The 16,541-nt window shown below is 49.0% G+C and overlaps 1 protein-coding gene across 1 annotated transcript in view; it reads left to right on the top strand.

Moving 5' to 3' along the window:
• ABCA2 (ATP binding cassette subfamily A member 2) overlaps window positions 1-16,541 on the top strand; it is a 71,486-nt gene that overhangs the window by 51,872 nt on the left and 3,073 nt on the right. Inside the window, exons 24-46 of the mRNA XM_072633068.1 lie at window positions 134-316; window positions 590-774; window positions 1,228-1,348; window positions 2,654-2,908; window positions 3,743-3,949; window positions 5,421-5,523; window positions 5,968-6,287; window positions 7,672-7,885; window positions 8,024-8,129; window positions 8,541-8,652; window positions 8,761-8,821; window positions 9,023-9,197; window positions 9,552-9,667; window positions 9,852-9,999; window positions 10,287-10,410; window positions 11,037-11,169; window positions 12,538-12,655; window positions 12,938-13,116; window positions 13,540-13,681; window positions 14,575-14,709; window positions 14,914-15,017; window positions 15,964-16,056; window positions 16,273-16,375. Coding sequence (XP_072489169.1) covers window positions 134-316; window positions 590-774; window positions 1,228-1,348; window positions 2,654-2,908; window positions 3,743-3,949; window positions 5,421-5,523; window positions 5,968-6,287; window positions 7,672-7,885; window positions 8,024-8,129; window positions 8,541-8,652; window positions 8,761-8,821; window positions 9,023-9,197; window positions 9,552-9,667; window positions 9,852-9,999; window positions 10,287-10,410; window positions 11,037-11,169; window positions 12,538-12,655; window positions 12,938-13,116; window positions 13,540-13,681; window positions 14,575-14,709; window positions 14,914-15,017; window positions 15,964-16,056; window positions 16,273-16,375 — 3,437 coding nt within the window. The remainder of the gene's footprint in view (window positions 1-133; window positions 317-589; window positions 775-1,227; window positions 1,349-2,653; window positions 2,909-3,742; window positions 3,950-5,420; window positions 5,524-5,967; window positions 6,288-7,671; window positions 7,886-8,023; window positions 8,130-8,540; window positions 8,653-8,760; window positions 8,822-9,022; window positions 9,198-9,551; window positions 9,668-9,851; window positions 10,000-10,286; window positions 10,411-11,036; window positions 11,170-12,537; window positions 12,656-12,937; window positions 13,117-13,539; window positions 13,682-14,574; window positions 14,710-14,913; window positions 15,018-15,963; window positions 16,057-16,272; window positions 16,376-16,541) is intronic.

Genomic DNA, 16,541 nt, shown 5'->3' with positions numbered 1-16,541 from the left:
ATCAATCAACAAGCATTTATAAAGCGCCTGCTGTGTACCAGGTGCTACACTAGTTTCTGATTCAGCCCAGGGTTTCTGTCTGAGGCTCTGAAGGTTCTCAGGGGCCTTCCCAACTTCCCCTGTGATTCCATAGGACGGACCATCCTTTTGTCCACCCACCACATGGATGAAGCAGATCTGCTGGGTGACCGCATTGCTATCATCTCACATGGCAAACTCAAGTGCTGTGGGTCCTCACTGTTCCTGAAGAGCACCTATGGAGATGGCTATCGCCTCACCCTAGTCAAGCGGCAGGCAGAGCCTGGCAGCGTGTCTGGTCTGTGCTCTTGAACCCCATCAGGCCTCCCCTTTCCTCTCTGCCCTGACATAATGCAAACCCAATTTCCTCTTTACCAGTGTGTGTTCTCTATATGCTCTGGGGGCATCCCTACAATCCCTGTCTAGCTCTCATCCTTTTCTTAATCCCACTCATACAGTCCTTTTGCTTGGTCCATCTCATTTCTCCCCAGCCCCCAGTTGCTGACAAAGAGCAGGTTCTGCCATTCCACATGCCCTAACCAACTCCAGTCCTCTCCTCTACTTACTCTAGAATCTGGCCAGACACCTAGCTCTCCAGCCTCCTCAGCACTTAGCCCCTGCTCTGAACCTCGGGTTTCCCAGTTCATAAAGAAGTATGTGGCTTCCTGTCTGCTCATCTCAGACACCAACACTGAACTCTCCTACATCCTGCCCAGTGAAGCTGCCAAGAAAGGAGGTTTTGAACGACTGTTCCAGGTAGGAGGGTCAGGTAGCTTGTGGTAATGGGTAACCAGGAGTGATTGTGCCACTCCCCAGACTTGTCCCAGGAGGTAACAGAGAAGGATCTGAGCACCGCTCCACAATCACAGTATACAGTAGGGGAATAACTGGGAAGATGCTTGGCAGCCCTGTGGAGGGGAGGGAAGAATGTGGAACAATTGGAAGCTTGCAGAGAGCCATTTGTAGGGCTGCCCTGAGACTTTTCCCAGAAGGCACATGGGCATTGATTGTGAGGCTGCTATGTAGAAATTCTACTGAATGGGTGGGAATGCATAGTGACTTCCTGAAGGGACAGTAGGGAATACCTGCATGCCTGTGCCCTTTAGGAGGGCCACTGCACACCAGCCTGAGAGGGTGGTGGGGGTCAGTTGTGGGTCTGGCTTCTTGAGATACCGCTGCATTTCCATGACTGTTGCCATGCCTGGGCAGCACCTGGAACTAAGCTTGGAGGAGCTACAGCTGACCAGTTTTGGGCTCATGGACACTACATTGGAAGAAGTTTTCCTCAAGGTATCTGAGGAGGACCAGTCTCTGGAAAACAGTGAGGCTGGTAAGCAAGGTTTGGGGGAACAGTTGGATCCAAGAGAGAAGGCAGCAGTGCTGTTGAAGGGTCTGGGAGTTGGTGTCCATTTGTGTGTGCATGTGTGCACACACTCATGCATGTGTACATGTATGCACCTATGTGTACACATGTTAGAAACTTGATGGGAGTAGGGAGCTTGAAAAAACTTTCATCATATAAGCTCATTCAGTTTTCTTACTGAGTACCCACCATGCAAAGGATGGGCATTTGACATTTGTATAATAGGATAGGAGGGAGTATCATAAAGTGTCTGGCATGTAGTACATGTGTCTGGGCATGATGGTTCAATGTGGGTGGGGGAGGGCATACAACCAGGACAAGTTTCCTTCCCTCACAGGCCTTACAGCAATCCTGCACAACATATGGTCCTGAAAAGTGACTTGCAGGCATTATGCTGTGCAGGCTTGTTTTACATCCTCCACATTTTTCACAGGCCACCTGAAATCCTTTGGCAGTCCATGAAGAGTATGTTGTACAGGCCTGTCTTTCAGTCTAGTAGGGCAGAAGAAACCTGAGTACACAGAATATGCAGTGCTTGAGCTCAGGGAGCTTACAGCTTCCTCTCCCTTGTTACATAGCAGGAGTGGCCTGTGCCTCAGTGTGGGAAGGCTTATGGGGGCGTGTCAATGTCTGTGGACTCTGTCCTCCTTGCTCTCATCATGAGACAGACTCTTGAGAAGTCATTAGATGTATTCCATTATCTCTAGTCATCATCCCAGATAGATAAAGCATTTATTCTGTACTTTGTACGAAACACAGCACCAAATGCTAGGAATGCAAGTACAAACAAGACAGTTCCTGTCCTCAAGGAGTTTAATGTTCTAATGGGAGAGAGCTAGAAAGGGGAGGGGTATGAGCACAGAGCCAACATGGAGTTGGCCAGGAAGTAGCAAGAGAAGGCAAAAGGTCACCCATCCTAGCTGAGGGACCCAGGGGCAGAGATGGGTTACTGGTGGGGGGGTGGTAGAGGTGATTGTTTGGGTAAAAAAGGCTCAAAAAGGCATAGGGAAGACTGGGCCTGTGCCCCGCAAGATAAGACAAAAGGTCACACAGGTGTGGCCTGCTACTGCCCAGCAGAAGGGAAGGAAGATGTGGACGCTGGGTGGGCAGTCAGAGGCACCAAGCCATAGGAAGTTCCTACCCCAGGAGCTACATTTGAGGGCAGAGCAGTTACGGCTCACTTGGAATATGAAGACTAGGGATTGAGGAAGGGGTGAGGCGGGTATCCAGCTCCCTGCAGAAGCAGTGACTACCTCTCCTTAACTCCACCAGACATAAAGGAGTCTAAGAAGGATGCTCTTCCTAAGGCTGAGGTGCAGAAGGACAGGGAGGTGGCCACCTCACCCCCCTTGGAGCACAGCAACCTGGTGGGCTGCTCTCAGCTGGCACAGTCCCAGGCATCCCTGCGCTCCTCTTCCTCAGCGGGTTCGGTGAGGGGGGATGAGGAAGGTGCCTATGTTGAAGTGTATGGTGACTATTCCCCACTCTTTGACAACCTTCAGGACCCTGACAATGTCAGCCTGCAAGGTAGGCCTAGCCATAGCTGTGGTTAACTCTTAAACAGCCCAGGGGAATGTTTATGTGACTCCTGGGGTGCTCTACCTCCTCTGGTCTGGCCGAAGCTCTCAGGAGCCATAGCCAGTCCCCCTGTTATCCCACATTCCAAACTGGAATTTTCTGAGCCTCCTTTTCTATCCCTTAAAGCTCTACAGGTCTCTTCTCATCAATAAAGGGCCAATGCAGGACCTTTCTCTGGTCTCCACAGACCTATACCTCCATCTCTTTTCCCATGATCCTCCAATTTACCCTGACCATCTCTTCAAACTCTTGATGCACATCCACCAACCCCCCGTCCAGACCTCTAAAGACTTTCTTTCCAACCACCACAGATACAGTCTCCAACTCTATAGGCCCCTTCTCCAACCCTGGCTTCTGCCTCCCCATGGGCCTTGACTGACCCACTCCTCCAACTTTCTAGTTTCTTCCTTAAAATTTCCCCAGACCTTTTTTGGACCCTATCTCTAACCTCCCAAAGACTCCTCTAGATGCCACTGGTCCCCCCACCACACCCCAAGATCCCTGATCCTTTTTCCCTCTCTGACCCCCTACAATCACCTTCTAATGGGTAAAGATTTTCTCTCTGCCCTATCCATCATCAGTCCCTTCTAATAATCTCTCAGGCAGAAAGCCCCATGAGTGGGTCAGTCTGCAATAGGCTATAAACCTATTGATTTCAGGGGTCTGGGAATGCCAAGGGGTCTTACCCTTCTGCCTCTGCCCTTAGCCTGAAGATGAGAGAGAAGGGAAGATGAGAGATCAGAATCTGAGTGTCCCCCCTCCCATGTCTGTCCCTTTTTGCAGAGGTGGAGGCTGAGACCTTGTCATTGGTTGGCCAGGGCAGCTCCAAACTAGAAGGCTGGTGGCTAAAGCTTCGCCAGTTCCACGGACTCTTGGTCAAACGTTTCCACTGTGCTCGTCGCAACACCAAGGCGCTCTTCTCCCAGATTCTGCTGCCTGCCTTCTTTGTGTGTGTGGCTATGACTGTGGCCCTCTCCGTCCCCGAGATTGGTATGAGCACAGATGTCCCCATGCTCGATCTGGAGGGGGTTGTCTATCTGGCTTGAGTCAGGGAAGACCATGAAGGGGTCATCCCTGATGTTATTTAAGAGTTAGGGATTCCTGGACTGGGAGTCGGGAGACCTGGTTTCTACTCCATGTAACCTTCAGAAAATGATGTTCCTTCTCTGGGTGTCATTTTGTTCAAGGCCCTGTCCTGGGAATTGTGGGAGATAAAATGAGGAATTATACACAGTTTTCTGACCTCATGGAGCTTATGTTCTAGTAAGGGGATAAGAGATATACCTGCATGACCCTAGTCCTGGAAAAGAAGTCAAGAAACTTGGGTTCCAACCCCAGTTCTGCCACTAACTGTGTGACCTGGTGTCACTTTTCCTCCCCATACCTCAGTTTCCACTTCTGTGAAATGAGAAGGTAGACAGGATAATTCAGGCTGTCCCAGCTGTTATCTATCTTATTCTGCAAGCTGAGCATCTTCCCCAATATCTCTCTATCTGTAATGAACCCCTGCATGGCTCTTGTCTTCCAGGGATTTAACTTGACCCTGTGAAGCCTATTTTGTTCTGGCCTTGACTTCCCCTTAGGTGAAGTTCAGTAGCTGATGGCTTTGCTTATAGCTCCTTCACACTCCAGGAGAGTTCCGGAAAGAAAGCTCCCTGACTGTAAGGAGCCTGGGGCTTGGCTGTGCATGCTGACTCCTTACTGACCTGACTGGGACGTGGGCAGTGACCCCATGTCATCCACCTGCCCCATCTGCCCATGAGGCAAGGGGAGGCATAGAGTGCAACAGCAATAGTACTTGAGGGCTTGCAAAGAACTTTCCTCATGGTAATCCTGGGAAGCAGGTGATTATTTGTCTCATTTCGCAAATAAACTGAGCTCAGAGAGGTTGGCTTTCTGACAGACCTGCAGCTAATATATACCAGAGCTGGGACTCAGGCCCACTGAAAAGTACCCGGGATTAGAAATCAGAAGCCCGGATGAATCTGGTCCTGGCTCAGCTTCTAGTACATTGCCTGAATCTGAACATCCCTTTTCCTTCTGGATCTCAGTTTCCCCTTCCTTAAAATGGGGGAGTTGGATTTGGATGATGTTTTAAGGTTCCTTCCAGATCTGTGACTGTTCATGTTCCTCCTCAGCCTCTGTTTCTCGTAGGCAGCTAGGTGGTTCATGGATAGAATACCAATATTGGAGTCAGGAAGGCCTGAGTTTAAATCCTGCCCTAGATACTTACTAGCTGTATGTGACCCTGGGCAAGTCACTTAACCTCCCTTGGATTCTCTTTCCACATCTGTAAAATAAGAATAATAATAGCACTTGCTTCAAGTGCTGTATCACCTTTAAGTGATGTACGTGGTAGTAGTAGTTAGAGTAGCAGTAACAGTAGTAGTAGTCATCTCGAGTGAGGCTGTCCCATTATTGCCCTCCTCATCCCCAACACCCTCTCTCCACTCCATCCTAGGTGACCTGCCCCCGCTGATCCTCTCACCCTCCCAGTACCACAATTACACGCAGCCCCGGGGCAACTTCATCCCCTATGCTAACGAAGAGCGACTTGAATATCGGTGAGCTCCCCCAGGGTTGGGGCTGACACTGGGGGCTCCTGGTGCATGGGGGGTGGGGAGGAAGAGGAATTCATGGGGCAATCTCTTAATTTATCAAAAAATATTGGTTAAATTCCACTACAAGTCAGTCAGTAGGCTAAGCCCAAGGGATACAAAAAAGGTGGCAAAAACAGTGCCTGTCTTCGAGGATCTTACACTCCAATGGGCAAGACAACATGTACATACAAGATAGATAAAGGGGAGACAGGAGGAAATCTGGGGGACTGGTAAAGATTTCCTGAAGAAGGCCTTGTTTGAGCTCAGTCTTGAAACAAGAGAGGGATTGTAGAGGTGGAGATAAGGAGGGAGAATGTCCCAGGAAGAGAACTGAAGTGGGGGAACATTCTTGGGTAGTGGTGGGCCTTGGCCCCTGGAGCTCATAGCCTTCACTTTCTTTTTCGCTAGCCTCAAACTGTCCCCTGATGCCAGTCCCCAGCAGCTGGTTAACACGTTTCGGCTGCCTTCTGGTGTGGGTGCTACATGTGTGCTGAAGACACCTGCCAATGGGACCCTGGTATTGACTCTGAACCTGAGCAGTAGCGAGTCCAGAGTATTGGCCGCACGATACTTTGACACCATGTGCATTGACTCCTTCACCCAGGGGCTGCCCCTGTCCAACTTTGTGCCGCCACCCCCTTCTCCTGCACCCTCTGACTTCCCTTTGTCTCCTGATGAAGAGCTCCTGAGGGCCTGGAATACCACACTGCTACCCACCGCCATGAGAGGTATCCCTGAACTGGTAGATACTTGGGTTTCCCTTCTGCCTGTGGTTCATGAGTTTAATGCATCATGAAGTAGTGCCCTGGAGCCTGGGCCTGTCCCTGCTGTCAGAGAGGAAGGCCTTTCCCAGCTGTGCCCATACTTTAGGCAGTGAGAGACTGTGGGCATTATGTCCATCCCCAGTTATTTAAGAAATATCTTTCATTCAGCAAACATTTATTAAGCACTTACTGTATGCAGAGACTTGTGGTAGGTACTGCAGATCCAAAAACAGATGTGACCCTGCTTTTAGGTTGTTTATAGTATAATGGGAGAAAGATGCTTACGAATAGCTATCTATGCTGCCAGGGACAGTGAGATCAGGGTAAAGGAGAAGTCCAGGCAAAGTGCTATGAGATATCTGAGGAGCGAGAGATCACTTTCATTTGGAAGGAAGGCCTCATGGAGGAGGCGTTCAAGTTAAGCCTTGACAAAGGAGAGGCCCCAAGAGGCAGAAATGGTGGACTGGATGGTGGGGGCAGGGAAGGAGGGGAAGTATCTTTTCAGACAAAGGGGGATAGTATGAACAAAGGCCTGGAGGATGAATGAGGATAGGTAAAAAATGGGGAGGAAAGGAAGTACGTCTGTTTTGCTGGATTATGGAATATATGAAGGGGAGTAATAAAATAATAAAAATGAAATAAAAATAAATAATGATAAATAAAAATATATAAAATTATAAATATAATATATAATATAAATACATATATAAATATATAAATGATAAATAAATTATAAATAATAAATGATAAATATATTAATAATATAATATAAATATATTTGTATATATAAATATATTTATATTATATTATTAATATATTTATCAATAATAATTTTAAAAATAGAAGCAGCTGCATAGTGCAGTGGATAGGAGTGCTAGGCTTGGAGCCAGGAAGACCTGAGTTCAAATTTGGCTTCAGACACTCACTAGGGTGACCCTGGGCAAGTCACTTAACCCTGTTTGCCTTAGTTTCCTCATCTGTAAAATGAGTTGGAGAAGGAAATGGCAAAACACTCCAGTATCTTTGCCAAGAAAACCTAAATGAGGTCATGAAGAGTCAGACGCGATTGAATAACAACAAAATAATAAAAAATAAGGTGGGAAAGGTAGCATTGGAAGCAGATTGTGGAGGGTTCTGAGTGCTCGGCAGATGAAGTTCTTTATTCAGTAGGTGGTGGAAGTCACTAAGAGTATTTGAGTAGATGAGGGGCATCGGGACTTTAAGAAGATTGCTCCTACTTGGAAGACAAATTGGAGATGAGGTTCACTACAGACAGCAAGAACAGTTAGGAAGCTATAGGAATCCAGTGGAAGGGAAGGAGGAGTGAATAGTGATGCTCTGCCCACAGAGACAGTGACCTCTGTCCCAGCGCTGCCGCATGTAGTCCATGAGCCCATCAAGTGCACGTGCTCCATGCAGGGGACTGGATTCTCCTGCCCCAGTGGCGTAGGTGGACGCCCACCTCAGATGAAGGTGGTAACAGGGGACATCTTGACTGACATCACGGGTAGAAATGTGTCGGAGTATCTCCTCTACACTTCAGATCGCTTCAGGCTGCACAGGTTAGGAGACCACAGGGAGGGAAGGAGGAACCTGGGACAGGCATAGCATGGGTAGAGTAAGAGCTGGGAGCCCCTGTTAACAAGCCAGGTGAGGCCTTTACAGACCTTCTCCCTTCTTCCTCTCCTATCCCCACCCAGATATGGAGCCATCACTTTTGGCAACATCCAGAAGTCAATACCTGCCTCCTTTGGAGCCAAGGCACCCCCAATGGTGCGCAAGATTGCAGTGAGGAGAACCGCCCAAGTAAGAAGTAATGCCAGTCAGCCAGGCACCAGCTCCTGCAGGGCATAAGGGTAGGGGAGAATGGGTAGTGCCAAGACCATGCCAGGATCACAGCCCCAACCCCAATCCATTTTCTTGAATGATGTCTATCCGTCCTTCAGAGGCCTACCGGATAGGATGCTGGACTTGGAGCCAAGAAGACCTGGGTTCAAATCCTGACTTTTAGTTACTGGCTCTGTGACCCTGGGCAAGTCACTTAAATGCTCTACACCTCAGTTTCTTCATCTGTAAAATGAGGAGGTTGGAATAGATTACAGTTCTAAATCTATGATCTGAAGATCCATCCTCTCTCCACCTGCTCCACCTCCACCATCCCTCCCGTATTCCCCAAGTTCATGCTCTGCCATTTTTCTGTGCTCTTTGATCTCCTAGGTCTTCTACAACAACAAGGGATACCACAGTATGCCCACTTACCTAAACACTCTTAACAATGCCATCCTCCGTGCCAACCTACCCAAAAGCAAAGGAAACCCTGCAGCCTATGGTGAGTTCATGGACAGGTTAGGGTCAGGGAACAACAGAGGGATATCATTAGGCTACCCAAGGTGAGCACCTAATAGGACCTAAACCTGTCCCCTCCCTTGTGCCACAGGCATCACTGTCACCAACCATCCCATGAATAAGACCAGCGCCAGTCTCTCCTTGGATTACCTGTATGTTGCCAAGAGGGTATAGGGATGGAGGGGAGGGAGAGGAAGGAGGTGCTGTCAGTTCATGGTCATAGTTAGATTTGGAATGTGCTGACCATATTGTCCCTTTTGGGACAGAGGGAGTGAGGGAGGGTGGAGGGAGCAGGGATCATCCTGGGAGACTGAAGCCAACTGTGACCACCCTTTTTTCCTCTCTGCTCTCAGTCTGCAGGGCACAGATGTCGTCATTGCTATCTTTATCATTGTGGCCATGTCCTTTGTGCCAGCCAGCTTTGTGGTCTTTCTAGTGGCTGAGAAAGCCACTAAGGCCAAGCACCTTCAGTTTGTCAGTGGCTGCAACCCTGTCATCTACTGGCTGGCCAACTATGTCTGGGATATGGTAAGGGTATCACTGTGCATGCCATCCTGAGGACGCCAAATGCACCACCCTCAAGCTCCAGCCTTTTCACCAACTGATCACTGTACCCACTCACGTGCTGGGTACCACGTCCCCTACTTTATCCCTATCAGTGTACCTACCCACAAGGGGCATACACAGAAGAGTCTAGCCCCCTATCTATTCCCTTCTCTCCTTTCCTTCTACCATGGCTGTCAGGCCCATACCCTTATAGGTTGAGCTTTCAGGAACATTTCAGAGTCCAGTCTTATAGTATGACTTTCCCATGCCCTGCCCCACCCCATCCCCCAAAGACCACTTCCCATTGCATATGCCTGCCTTTCCCATGTCTTTCAGCTGAACTATTTGGTGCCGGCCACTTGCTGTATCATCATCCTCTTTGTGTTCGACCTTCCTGCCTATACTTCACCCACCAACTTCCCTGCTGTGCTCTCCCTCTTCTTGCTCTATGGGTATGGTCTCTGGGGTCAAGCGGTGGGGATAAAGGAGATGGGAAGCAACCCTGGAGACCAGCTGTGAGCTGGAACTCCTGAATCTGTCCATGAGCCCCCTAAGAAGAGAACTGGGTGGGAGTGGGGAGACCCTGGAGGTGAACTGCCCTTCCTGTCACTGACCACCTCTCTCTTCCACTTGTAGCTGGTCGATCACACCCATCATGTACCCTGCCTCCTTCTGGTTTGAGGTGCCCAGTTCTGCCTATGTCTTCCTCATTGTCATCAACCTCTTCATTGGCATCACTGCCACTGTTGCCACTTTCCTACTACAACTCTTTGAACATGACAAGGTGCCCGTGGGGTGTGGTGGGGTGGTCAGCACCTACCTTGGTGTTAAGGCATTGACTCTTTTATCCAAGGACCAGGGTAGGCACTTCAGAAGGCCTCTCCCTGGGAAAAAAGAGAGATGGGCATTAGAGCTAACCTCTTCAGTGGCTGAGATGGTAGATGAGGTGCCTGGTCCAAGAACATTGTCCCTCTTTTTGGGGATGGGGGTGGGAAAGGGAGTATGTAGGAGTGACCCATCCCCAAACAGGATCAGATTGATGGGAGCTCCTTACCCTGTTTCCTTCCCCAGGACTTGAAATTAGTAAACAGTTACCTGAAGAGCTGCTTCCTCATCTTTCCCAACTACAACTTGGGCCATGGACTCATGGAGATGGCTTACAATGAGTACATCAATGAGTATTATGCCAAGATAGGTGAGCTCAAAGAAGGGGGAGGAGAGAAGTAGGCATCTTCAGAGGCTCCAGACACAGAGCTCTAGGGGTGGGAAGGAGGGAAGCAGGAAAAGCTTGGGCCTCAAGACACTGAGCTTTAGCAGGATAGGAAGGAGAGAAGTAGACACAGATATCAGCAAGGGCTCAATACACTGGGGTCTAGGAGAAAGGGAGGAAAAAGGAAGTAGGGATCTGTAAAGGCTTAAGACCCTGAGCCTCCAGAAAGATGGGGAAGGTTAATGAGTTGATGAGCTTCAGGGGAAAGAGGGAGGTAACCACAACTCAAGGTTGGTTTTTACCCCTTTCCACTTTCAGTGCTGATCAACTTAGAGGGTTCTTCTTGTCCAGGAGAACTGACTCACTCACACTAAGGTGTGAAGGACTAATGTGTGAACCTAGCCAGGGACTTTTGCATTTTACCAGAGGAACCTTGAAAGGGCAGTGCTTAATCTAAAGGGAAGTTTTAAGGATGGAATTTCAGGTAGTGTGGTCATGTTTGGGGGCTGGAGACACTTCTTGGTACCTGTTATATCACATCAATCAGGAGGTGGCCCGTGCTTTTCCTAGGTAAGACCCCACTAAACCCAACCCCCACTTTTCTCCCACAGGCCAGTTCGACAAAATGAAATCCCCCTTCGAATGGGACATTGTCACGAGAGGCCTGGTTGCCATGACAATAGAAGGCTTTGTGGGTTTCTTTATCACCATCATGTGTCAGTACAACTTCCTCCGGCAGCCCCAGTGAGTGTGGAAGCCAAGCTGTATAAGCTGAGTTGGTCCTGGGAAGAATTTGAGGGGGGTTTCTTCTGGGCTGGGGTGAAGCTGGTCTGGTCTTGCTTTCCCTCTATGCACAATCAGGATCAGAGGGGAAGAACAGACATAGAGAGATCAAAAAATCCTGTTGGACTACATCAAGAATGAGGGAAGTAATGTTGCCCTTGGCCCTTGGCAGACTTCTTTTGAATTAATGTGTCCAGTTCTGGGTACCACATTTTAGGAAGGACATAACAGATTGGGATAGGAGGAAGAAACTGGAAGCCATGTAACATGAAGACTGGGGAAGGCACTAGGGAGATTTAGTCTGGAGGAGAAAAGATGGGATAGGGAAATATTAGCTGTCTTCAGGTATTTCAGAGGCTGTCATGTAGAAGAGGATTTAAACTTTTTTTGGCCCCAGAAGGCAGAATTAAGAGTGAAGGATGGGCATTACAAGGAAGTAGACCTGGCTTCCTTGACAATTAAAGTAGTTCATAAATAGAATGGATTGCCTTGGAGGTATAATGAGTTTCCTGTTCAAATAGGGTCTAGATGACCAGTCAGAGGTGATATTTTCTTTTTTCTTTTTCCAAATTTATTAATTTGTTTTTAGTTTTCAACATTCACTTCCATAAGTTTTAAATTTTCTCCCCCTCTGTCCCCAAGACAGCATGCAATCATATATGGGCTTTATACATATATTCCTATTAAACACATTTTCACATTAATTATGTTGCATAGAAGAATTATAATGCATAGGAGAAACCATGAGAAAAACAAAACATAACAAAAGAGAAAATAGTCTGCTTCATTCTGCATTCCAACTCCATAGTTATTTCTCTGGATGTGGATGGCATTCTCCATCATGAGTCCTTTGGAAATGTTTTAGGTTCCTTCATTGCTGAGAAGGGCTAAGTCTATCAAAACCAGTCCTCTCACACTGTGGCCATTATCGTGTACAATGTTCTCCTGGTTCTGCTCACTTCACTCAGCATCAGTTCATATAAGTCCTTCCAGGCCTCTCTGAAGTCCTCCAGTTCATCATTTCTTATAGCACAATAGTATTCCATTACATTCATATACCACAATTTGTTCAGCCATTCCCCAATTGATGGGTGTCCAGAGAGGATATTTTCAAGGTGATATCTGTTCAGGTGAGGGTTAGACAAGACTACCCCATTCAGTTCCAAGATTCAAGTTTTTATGACTGTGAGCATCCTGCCCTGCTCCAAGTGTGGCCCACCTGGACCAGTGAGGGTCTAGGTTAAGGCAGGTGAGTGGTGTTGGCTAGGCAGAGCCCCCTCCCTTTAAACTGTCCTGCCCTATTTAGCCCCTTCCCTCTTCTCTCTCCAGACGTCTGCCTGTATCCACCAAGCCTATTGAAGATGATGTGGATGTAGCCATTGAACGGCAGCGAGTCCTGAGGGGGGATGCAGACAATGATATGGTCAAGATTGAGAACCTGACCAAGGTGGGACAGATGAGGGACTAATCCCTGGAGCCCAACCCAGGGTTTAGGGAGACACATCAAGAAATACTAATTGTTGGGGGGAAGAGGGCATTCCAACCAGTAGTCACTGTTTAGAAGAATCAGAGGGGGATTGGGGTTGGGTTTGAGTGGAGAGGATTCTAACCAGGAAAAGGCAGAATTCCCTAGAGTTTATGGAGGACACTGATTTAAGGGTCAGGGAAGAGCAGGGAAAAGGGAGAAAGCCTAAGCTTGGGTGTGAGGGATGGGATACTTTCCCTGCAGGTGTATAAATCACGTAAGATTGGGCGCATCTTGGCTGTAGACCGACTCTGTGTGGGTGTGCGGCCTGGAGAATGTTTTGGCCTCCTTGGCGTCAATGGGGCTGGCAAGACCAGTACCTTCAAGATGCTGACGGGAGATGAGAGTACCACAGGAGGCGAGGCCTTCATCAATGGACACAGGTACCCAGGGACCCAGGCGGGACAGAGGAATAGCTGCCTCTGGGCACTGGGGAAGACTAGAGGTCAAGAGAACACAGAAATGACAAGGTCTTGCACTTGCTGCCCTGCTCTTGCCTATGGAGTCAGAGGCTCTATCAGAGAGTAAGAGAGGCCCTATAAGCAAATAGAGTATGTCCATAAAGTCTTAGTCTCTAAAGTCCCTTCAGCTTGTAAAGCTTCAAACCATGCTAAGACTTTTGGGACACCTTGCATTTGTCTGTAATGAGGGGTGGGCTGTGGCTAGAGGCAGATGCAGGCCACAGCTGGTCTCTAGAGTGAGGAGCTGAGGTTTGGGTGGTGATAGGCACAGGAAAGAACCAGACAGGGTCTAGGGAGGGATGTGGGCAGTGCCAGACCTGAGTGGTTATGCCATGGTCTCTACAGCGTCCTGAAAGAGCTCCTTCAGGTACAACAGAGTCTGGGCTATTGCCCTCAGTTCGATGCCCTGTTTGATGAGCTCACGGCCCAAGAGCACCTGGAACTCTACACAAGGCTTCGAGGGGTTCCTTGGAAGGACGAGGAGAGGGTGAGGAAGCTGGGAGGGACTGGGTAGGGAAGTATTCTGACCAGAGTCATTGACCAGAATGGCTGACAGGAGCAATACCTGATGGATTGGGTTGGAAGGCAGTGACTTGAGGGAGGGACTAAGAGGCAACATGGTATGGTGGATGGGGCACTGGACTTGTAATTGGGACCTAGGTTCAGATATTTACAAGTTTTGTGAATCCAGATAGCTCACTGAGCCTCAGTTTGCCCCAAAATGGGGAAAGGGGACTTGATGACTTTTAAGGTCCTTTCCAATTGTGCAGTCTTAGAGCTATTGATGGGTGGAGGAGGGACAAGAGGTAGAGGCTAGAGAAGGAATGGGATTGACCTGGAGAGAGGGATTGTCCGGATAGGGGAGAGCATAACCAGAGTCATGGAGGAATCTCTGAGCAGTGGGGCTGAGGTCTTCATCCCCATGGAAGTCTCACTTTCCTTGCCCATCCTTGAGGATTCCTGAAGGGGGAAGAACAGGAGTGGGGAGGTTTGGAAGGGATGGCACTCATAAGTACCCCAGGGGAGCATGGGCCCTGGGTAGATCGCTGTATTCCCATACATCAGTATTTGAAGGACCATCATAGAAGAAGGGTTAGACATGTACTGCTTTACCCCAGAGAACCAGGAGCAAGGTGGGAAAGTCATAAGCAGGCAGGTTCCAGTTTCATAAAAGGAAAAACTTCCTAATAATTGGAGCTGTTGTTAAGTAGAATGTGCTGACTTGGTGATTAGTGAGTCCACCATTACTTAAGAGATTCAAGTGGAAACTGAGTAACCACTTATGGAGTGTTGTAGAGTAGGTTCCTGCTCATGCTGGATGTATCCTTGATGGCCTCTGATACCCTATTCAGCTCTGAAATCCATTGATTCTGTTGTTAGGTGGTCAAGTGGGCATTAGAGAAACTGGAGCTAAGAAAGTATGCAGATAAACCAGCAGGCACCTACAGTGGGGGTAATAAGAGAAAACTGTCCACGGCCATTGCCCTCATTGGCTACCCAGCCTTCATCTTCCTGGTGAGTAGAGGGGAGGACTGGCAGACCCAGAGAGCAAGAGCTCAGATCCTTTGCCCCACTCTGGGGGCATTATCTACTAGCTTGCTCCTCCACCATCATCTTCCTGGTGAAGGTCAAGGGGCCAGGATTCTAGAAAAAGCAAAAATCTGGGGAGGAAGGAGAGTAGTTGGAGGGGTGGAAGGCTGACCTTGGTCATGCTCCCAGGATGAGCCCACCACGGGCATGGACCCCAAGGCCCGACGTTTCCTGTGGAACCTCATCCTGGACATCATCAAGACGGGGCGTTCAGTGGTGCTAACATCCCACAGGTTAGTGTCCTTGTTCCCTGCCTGCCCATTCTCAAGATGTTTGCAAGGCAGAGGAGAGGCTCTTCAATAAGCAACCTTAGAGGGTCCTTGCTGGCTCCTGATATTCTCTGCTAACTCTTAGGGCCATAGTACCCTCTATTTTACAAATTTTTCATGCCCCCATGCTCTCTTTTATTCCAAATCCTGGTATGCCCTCTCTGCCAACTTTTAGTGTTCTATACCAGCTCCTGATGCCTCCATGCCTTCCATCAGCTCCTGACATCCTTCTCTTTGCCAGCTCCAAATACCTACATATGCCCTCTCCTCTGCCAGCTCTTGATGCATGTCTCCAGTATTTTCTCTGCTATCCCTAGTTTCCCCAATGCTCTTTTCTATCACTTTCATATGCCTTCCCTTCTGCAATCCTCCACTGCCTGTATGCGATTTTTTTAGCTTCTGATATCCCAAATGCCCTCCTCCATACCAGCCTCTTGTGTTTTCCTTTCTGTCAGTCTCTGGGGCCCCCCATTCCTTCTCTGTCAGCTCCTATCCCTAATACTTTCTTCCAGTTCTTAGTTCCCTGGATCCCTCTTTGCCAGCTCCTAGTTCCCCTGTACTCTCTTCTCTACCAGTTCCCAGTCTCCCATGCCCTTTCTATATGCCAGCTTCTGATGCTTTCCTCTTTAGTAGTTTCTGTTGTTCTTGGTTCCCTCTTCCTTGCCAGTTCCCAGTGCTCCATGTTGTCTTGGAGTTGTCTATATTTTCATGTAGCTCTGGTGCTTCCTCTTGTCCAGTTGCCAATAAGTACCCTGTTCTCAGGTCCATGCTATCTGGTCATCCCAGACAGTCCCTGATTCCCTCCTCTATACAAGTCTCTGGTGCTCCTAGCTCCATGCCCCCTCACCCCCTTGACTCCCCATGACTGGACCCTCTCCACCTTACCCAGTTTTGGTGACTCTACCCACAGCATGGAGGAGTGCGAGGCACTTTGTACACGACTGGCCATCATGGTGAATGGACGGCTCAGGTGCCTGGGCAGCATTCAACACCTGAAGAACAGGTGCGGGGAGGGCAAGGAGAGTGGGGATGGGGTAAGGGCAGGGACAGCAACAGCAACAAAGATAGGGGTGAGACACAGGAATGGAGAGGGACAGGGTTTTGGGAGAGGGTCCCAAGAAGGGGAGGAGAAGCAGAGGCAAGGGCAGACAGTGTCGGGAGAGGGTCACGGCTGGGAGGGGGAGGTCAGGGACAGGAGACCACACCTTCATTCTGCCAGGTTTGGTGATGGCTACATGATTACGGTGAGGACTAAGAGCAGCCAGAGCGTGAAGGAGGTGGTGAGATTCTTCAACCGAAACTTCCCTGAAGCCATACTCAAAGTGAGGGTCAGGGGCAGCTCTGAGGTTGTCAGGGGAGCCCTGAGAGGGCCAGGAGGGCTTTGAGGTGGGTCGTGGGGGTTGTGAGAGGATGATGAAGGGATCAGGACATAGTGCTTGGGGAAGAGGGTGGGGACTCTCAGGGGCTTGAGGCGACTGAGGGGGAGCA

This window comes from Notamacropus eugenii, chromosome 1, assembly GCF_028372415.1.
Source record: "Notamacropus eugenii isolate mMacEug1 chromosome 1, mMacEug1.pri_v2, whole genome shotgun sequence".
NCBI lineage: Eukaryota > Metazoa > Chordata > Mammalia > Diprotodontia > Macropodidae > Notamacropus > Notamacropus eugenii.
The sequence above is the reverse complement of the archived record's forward strand: the minus strand, read 5'-3'. Positions and strand labels throughout refer to the sequence as shown.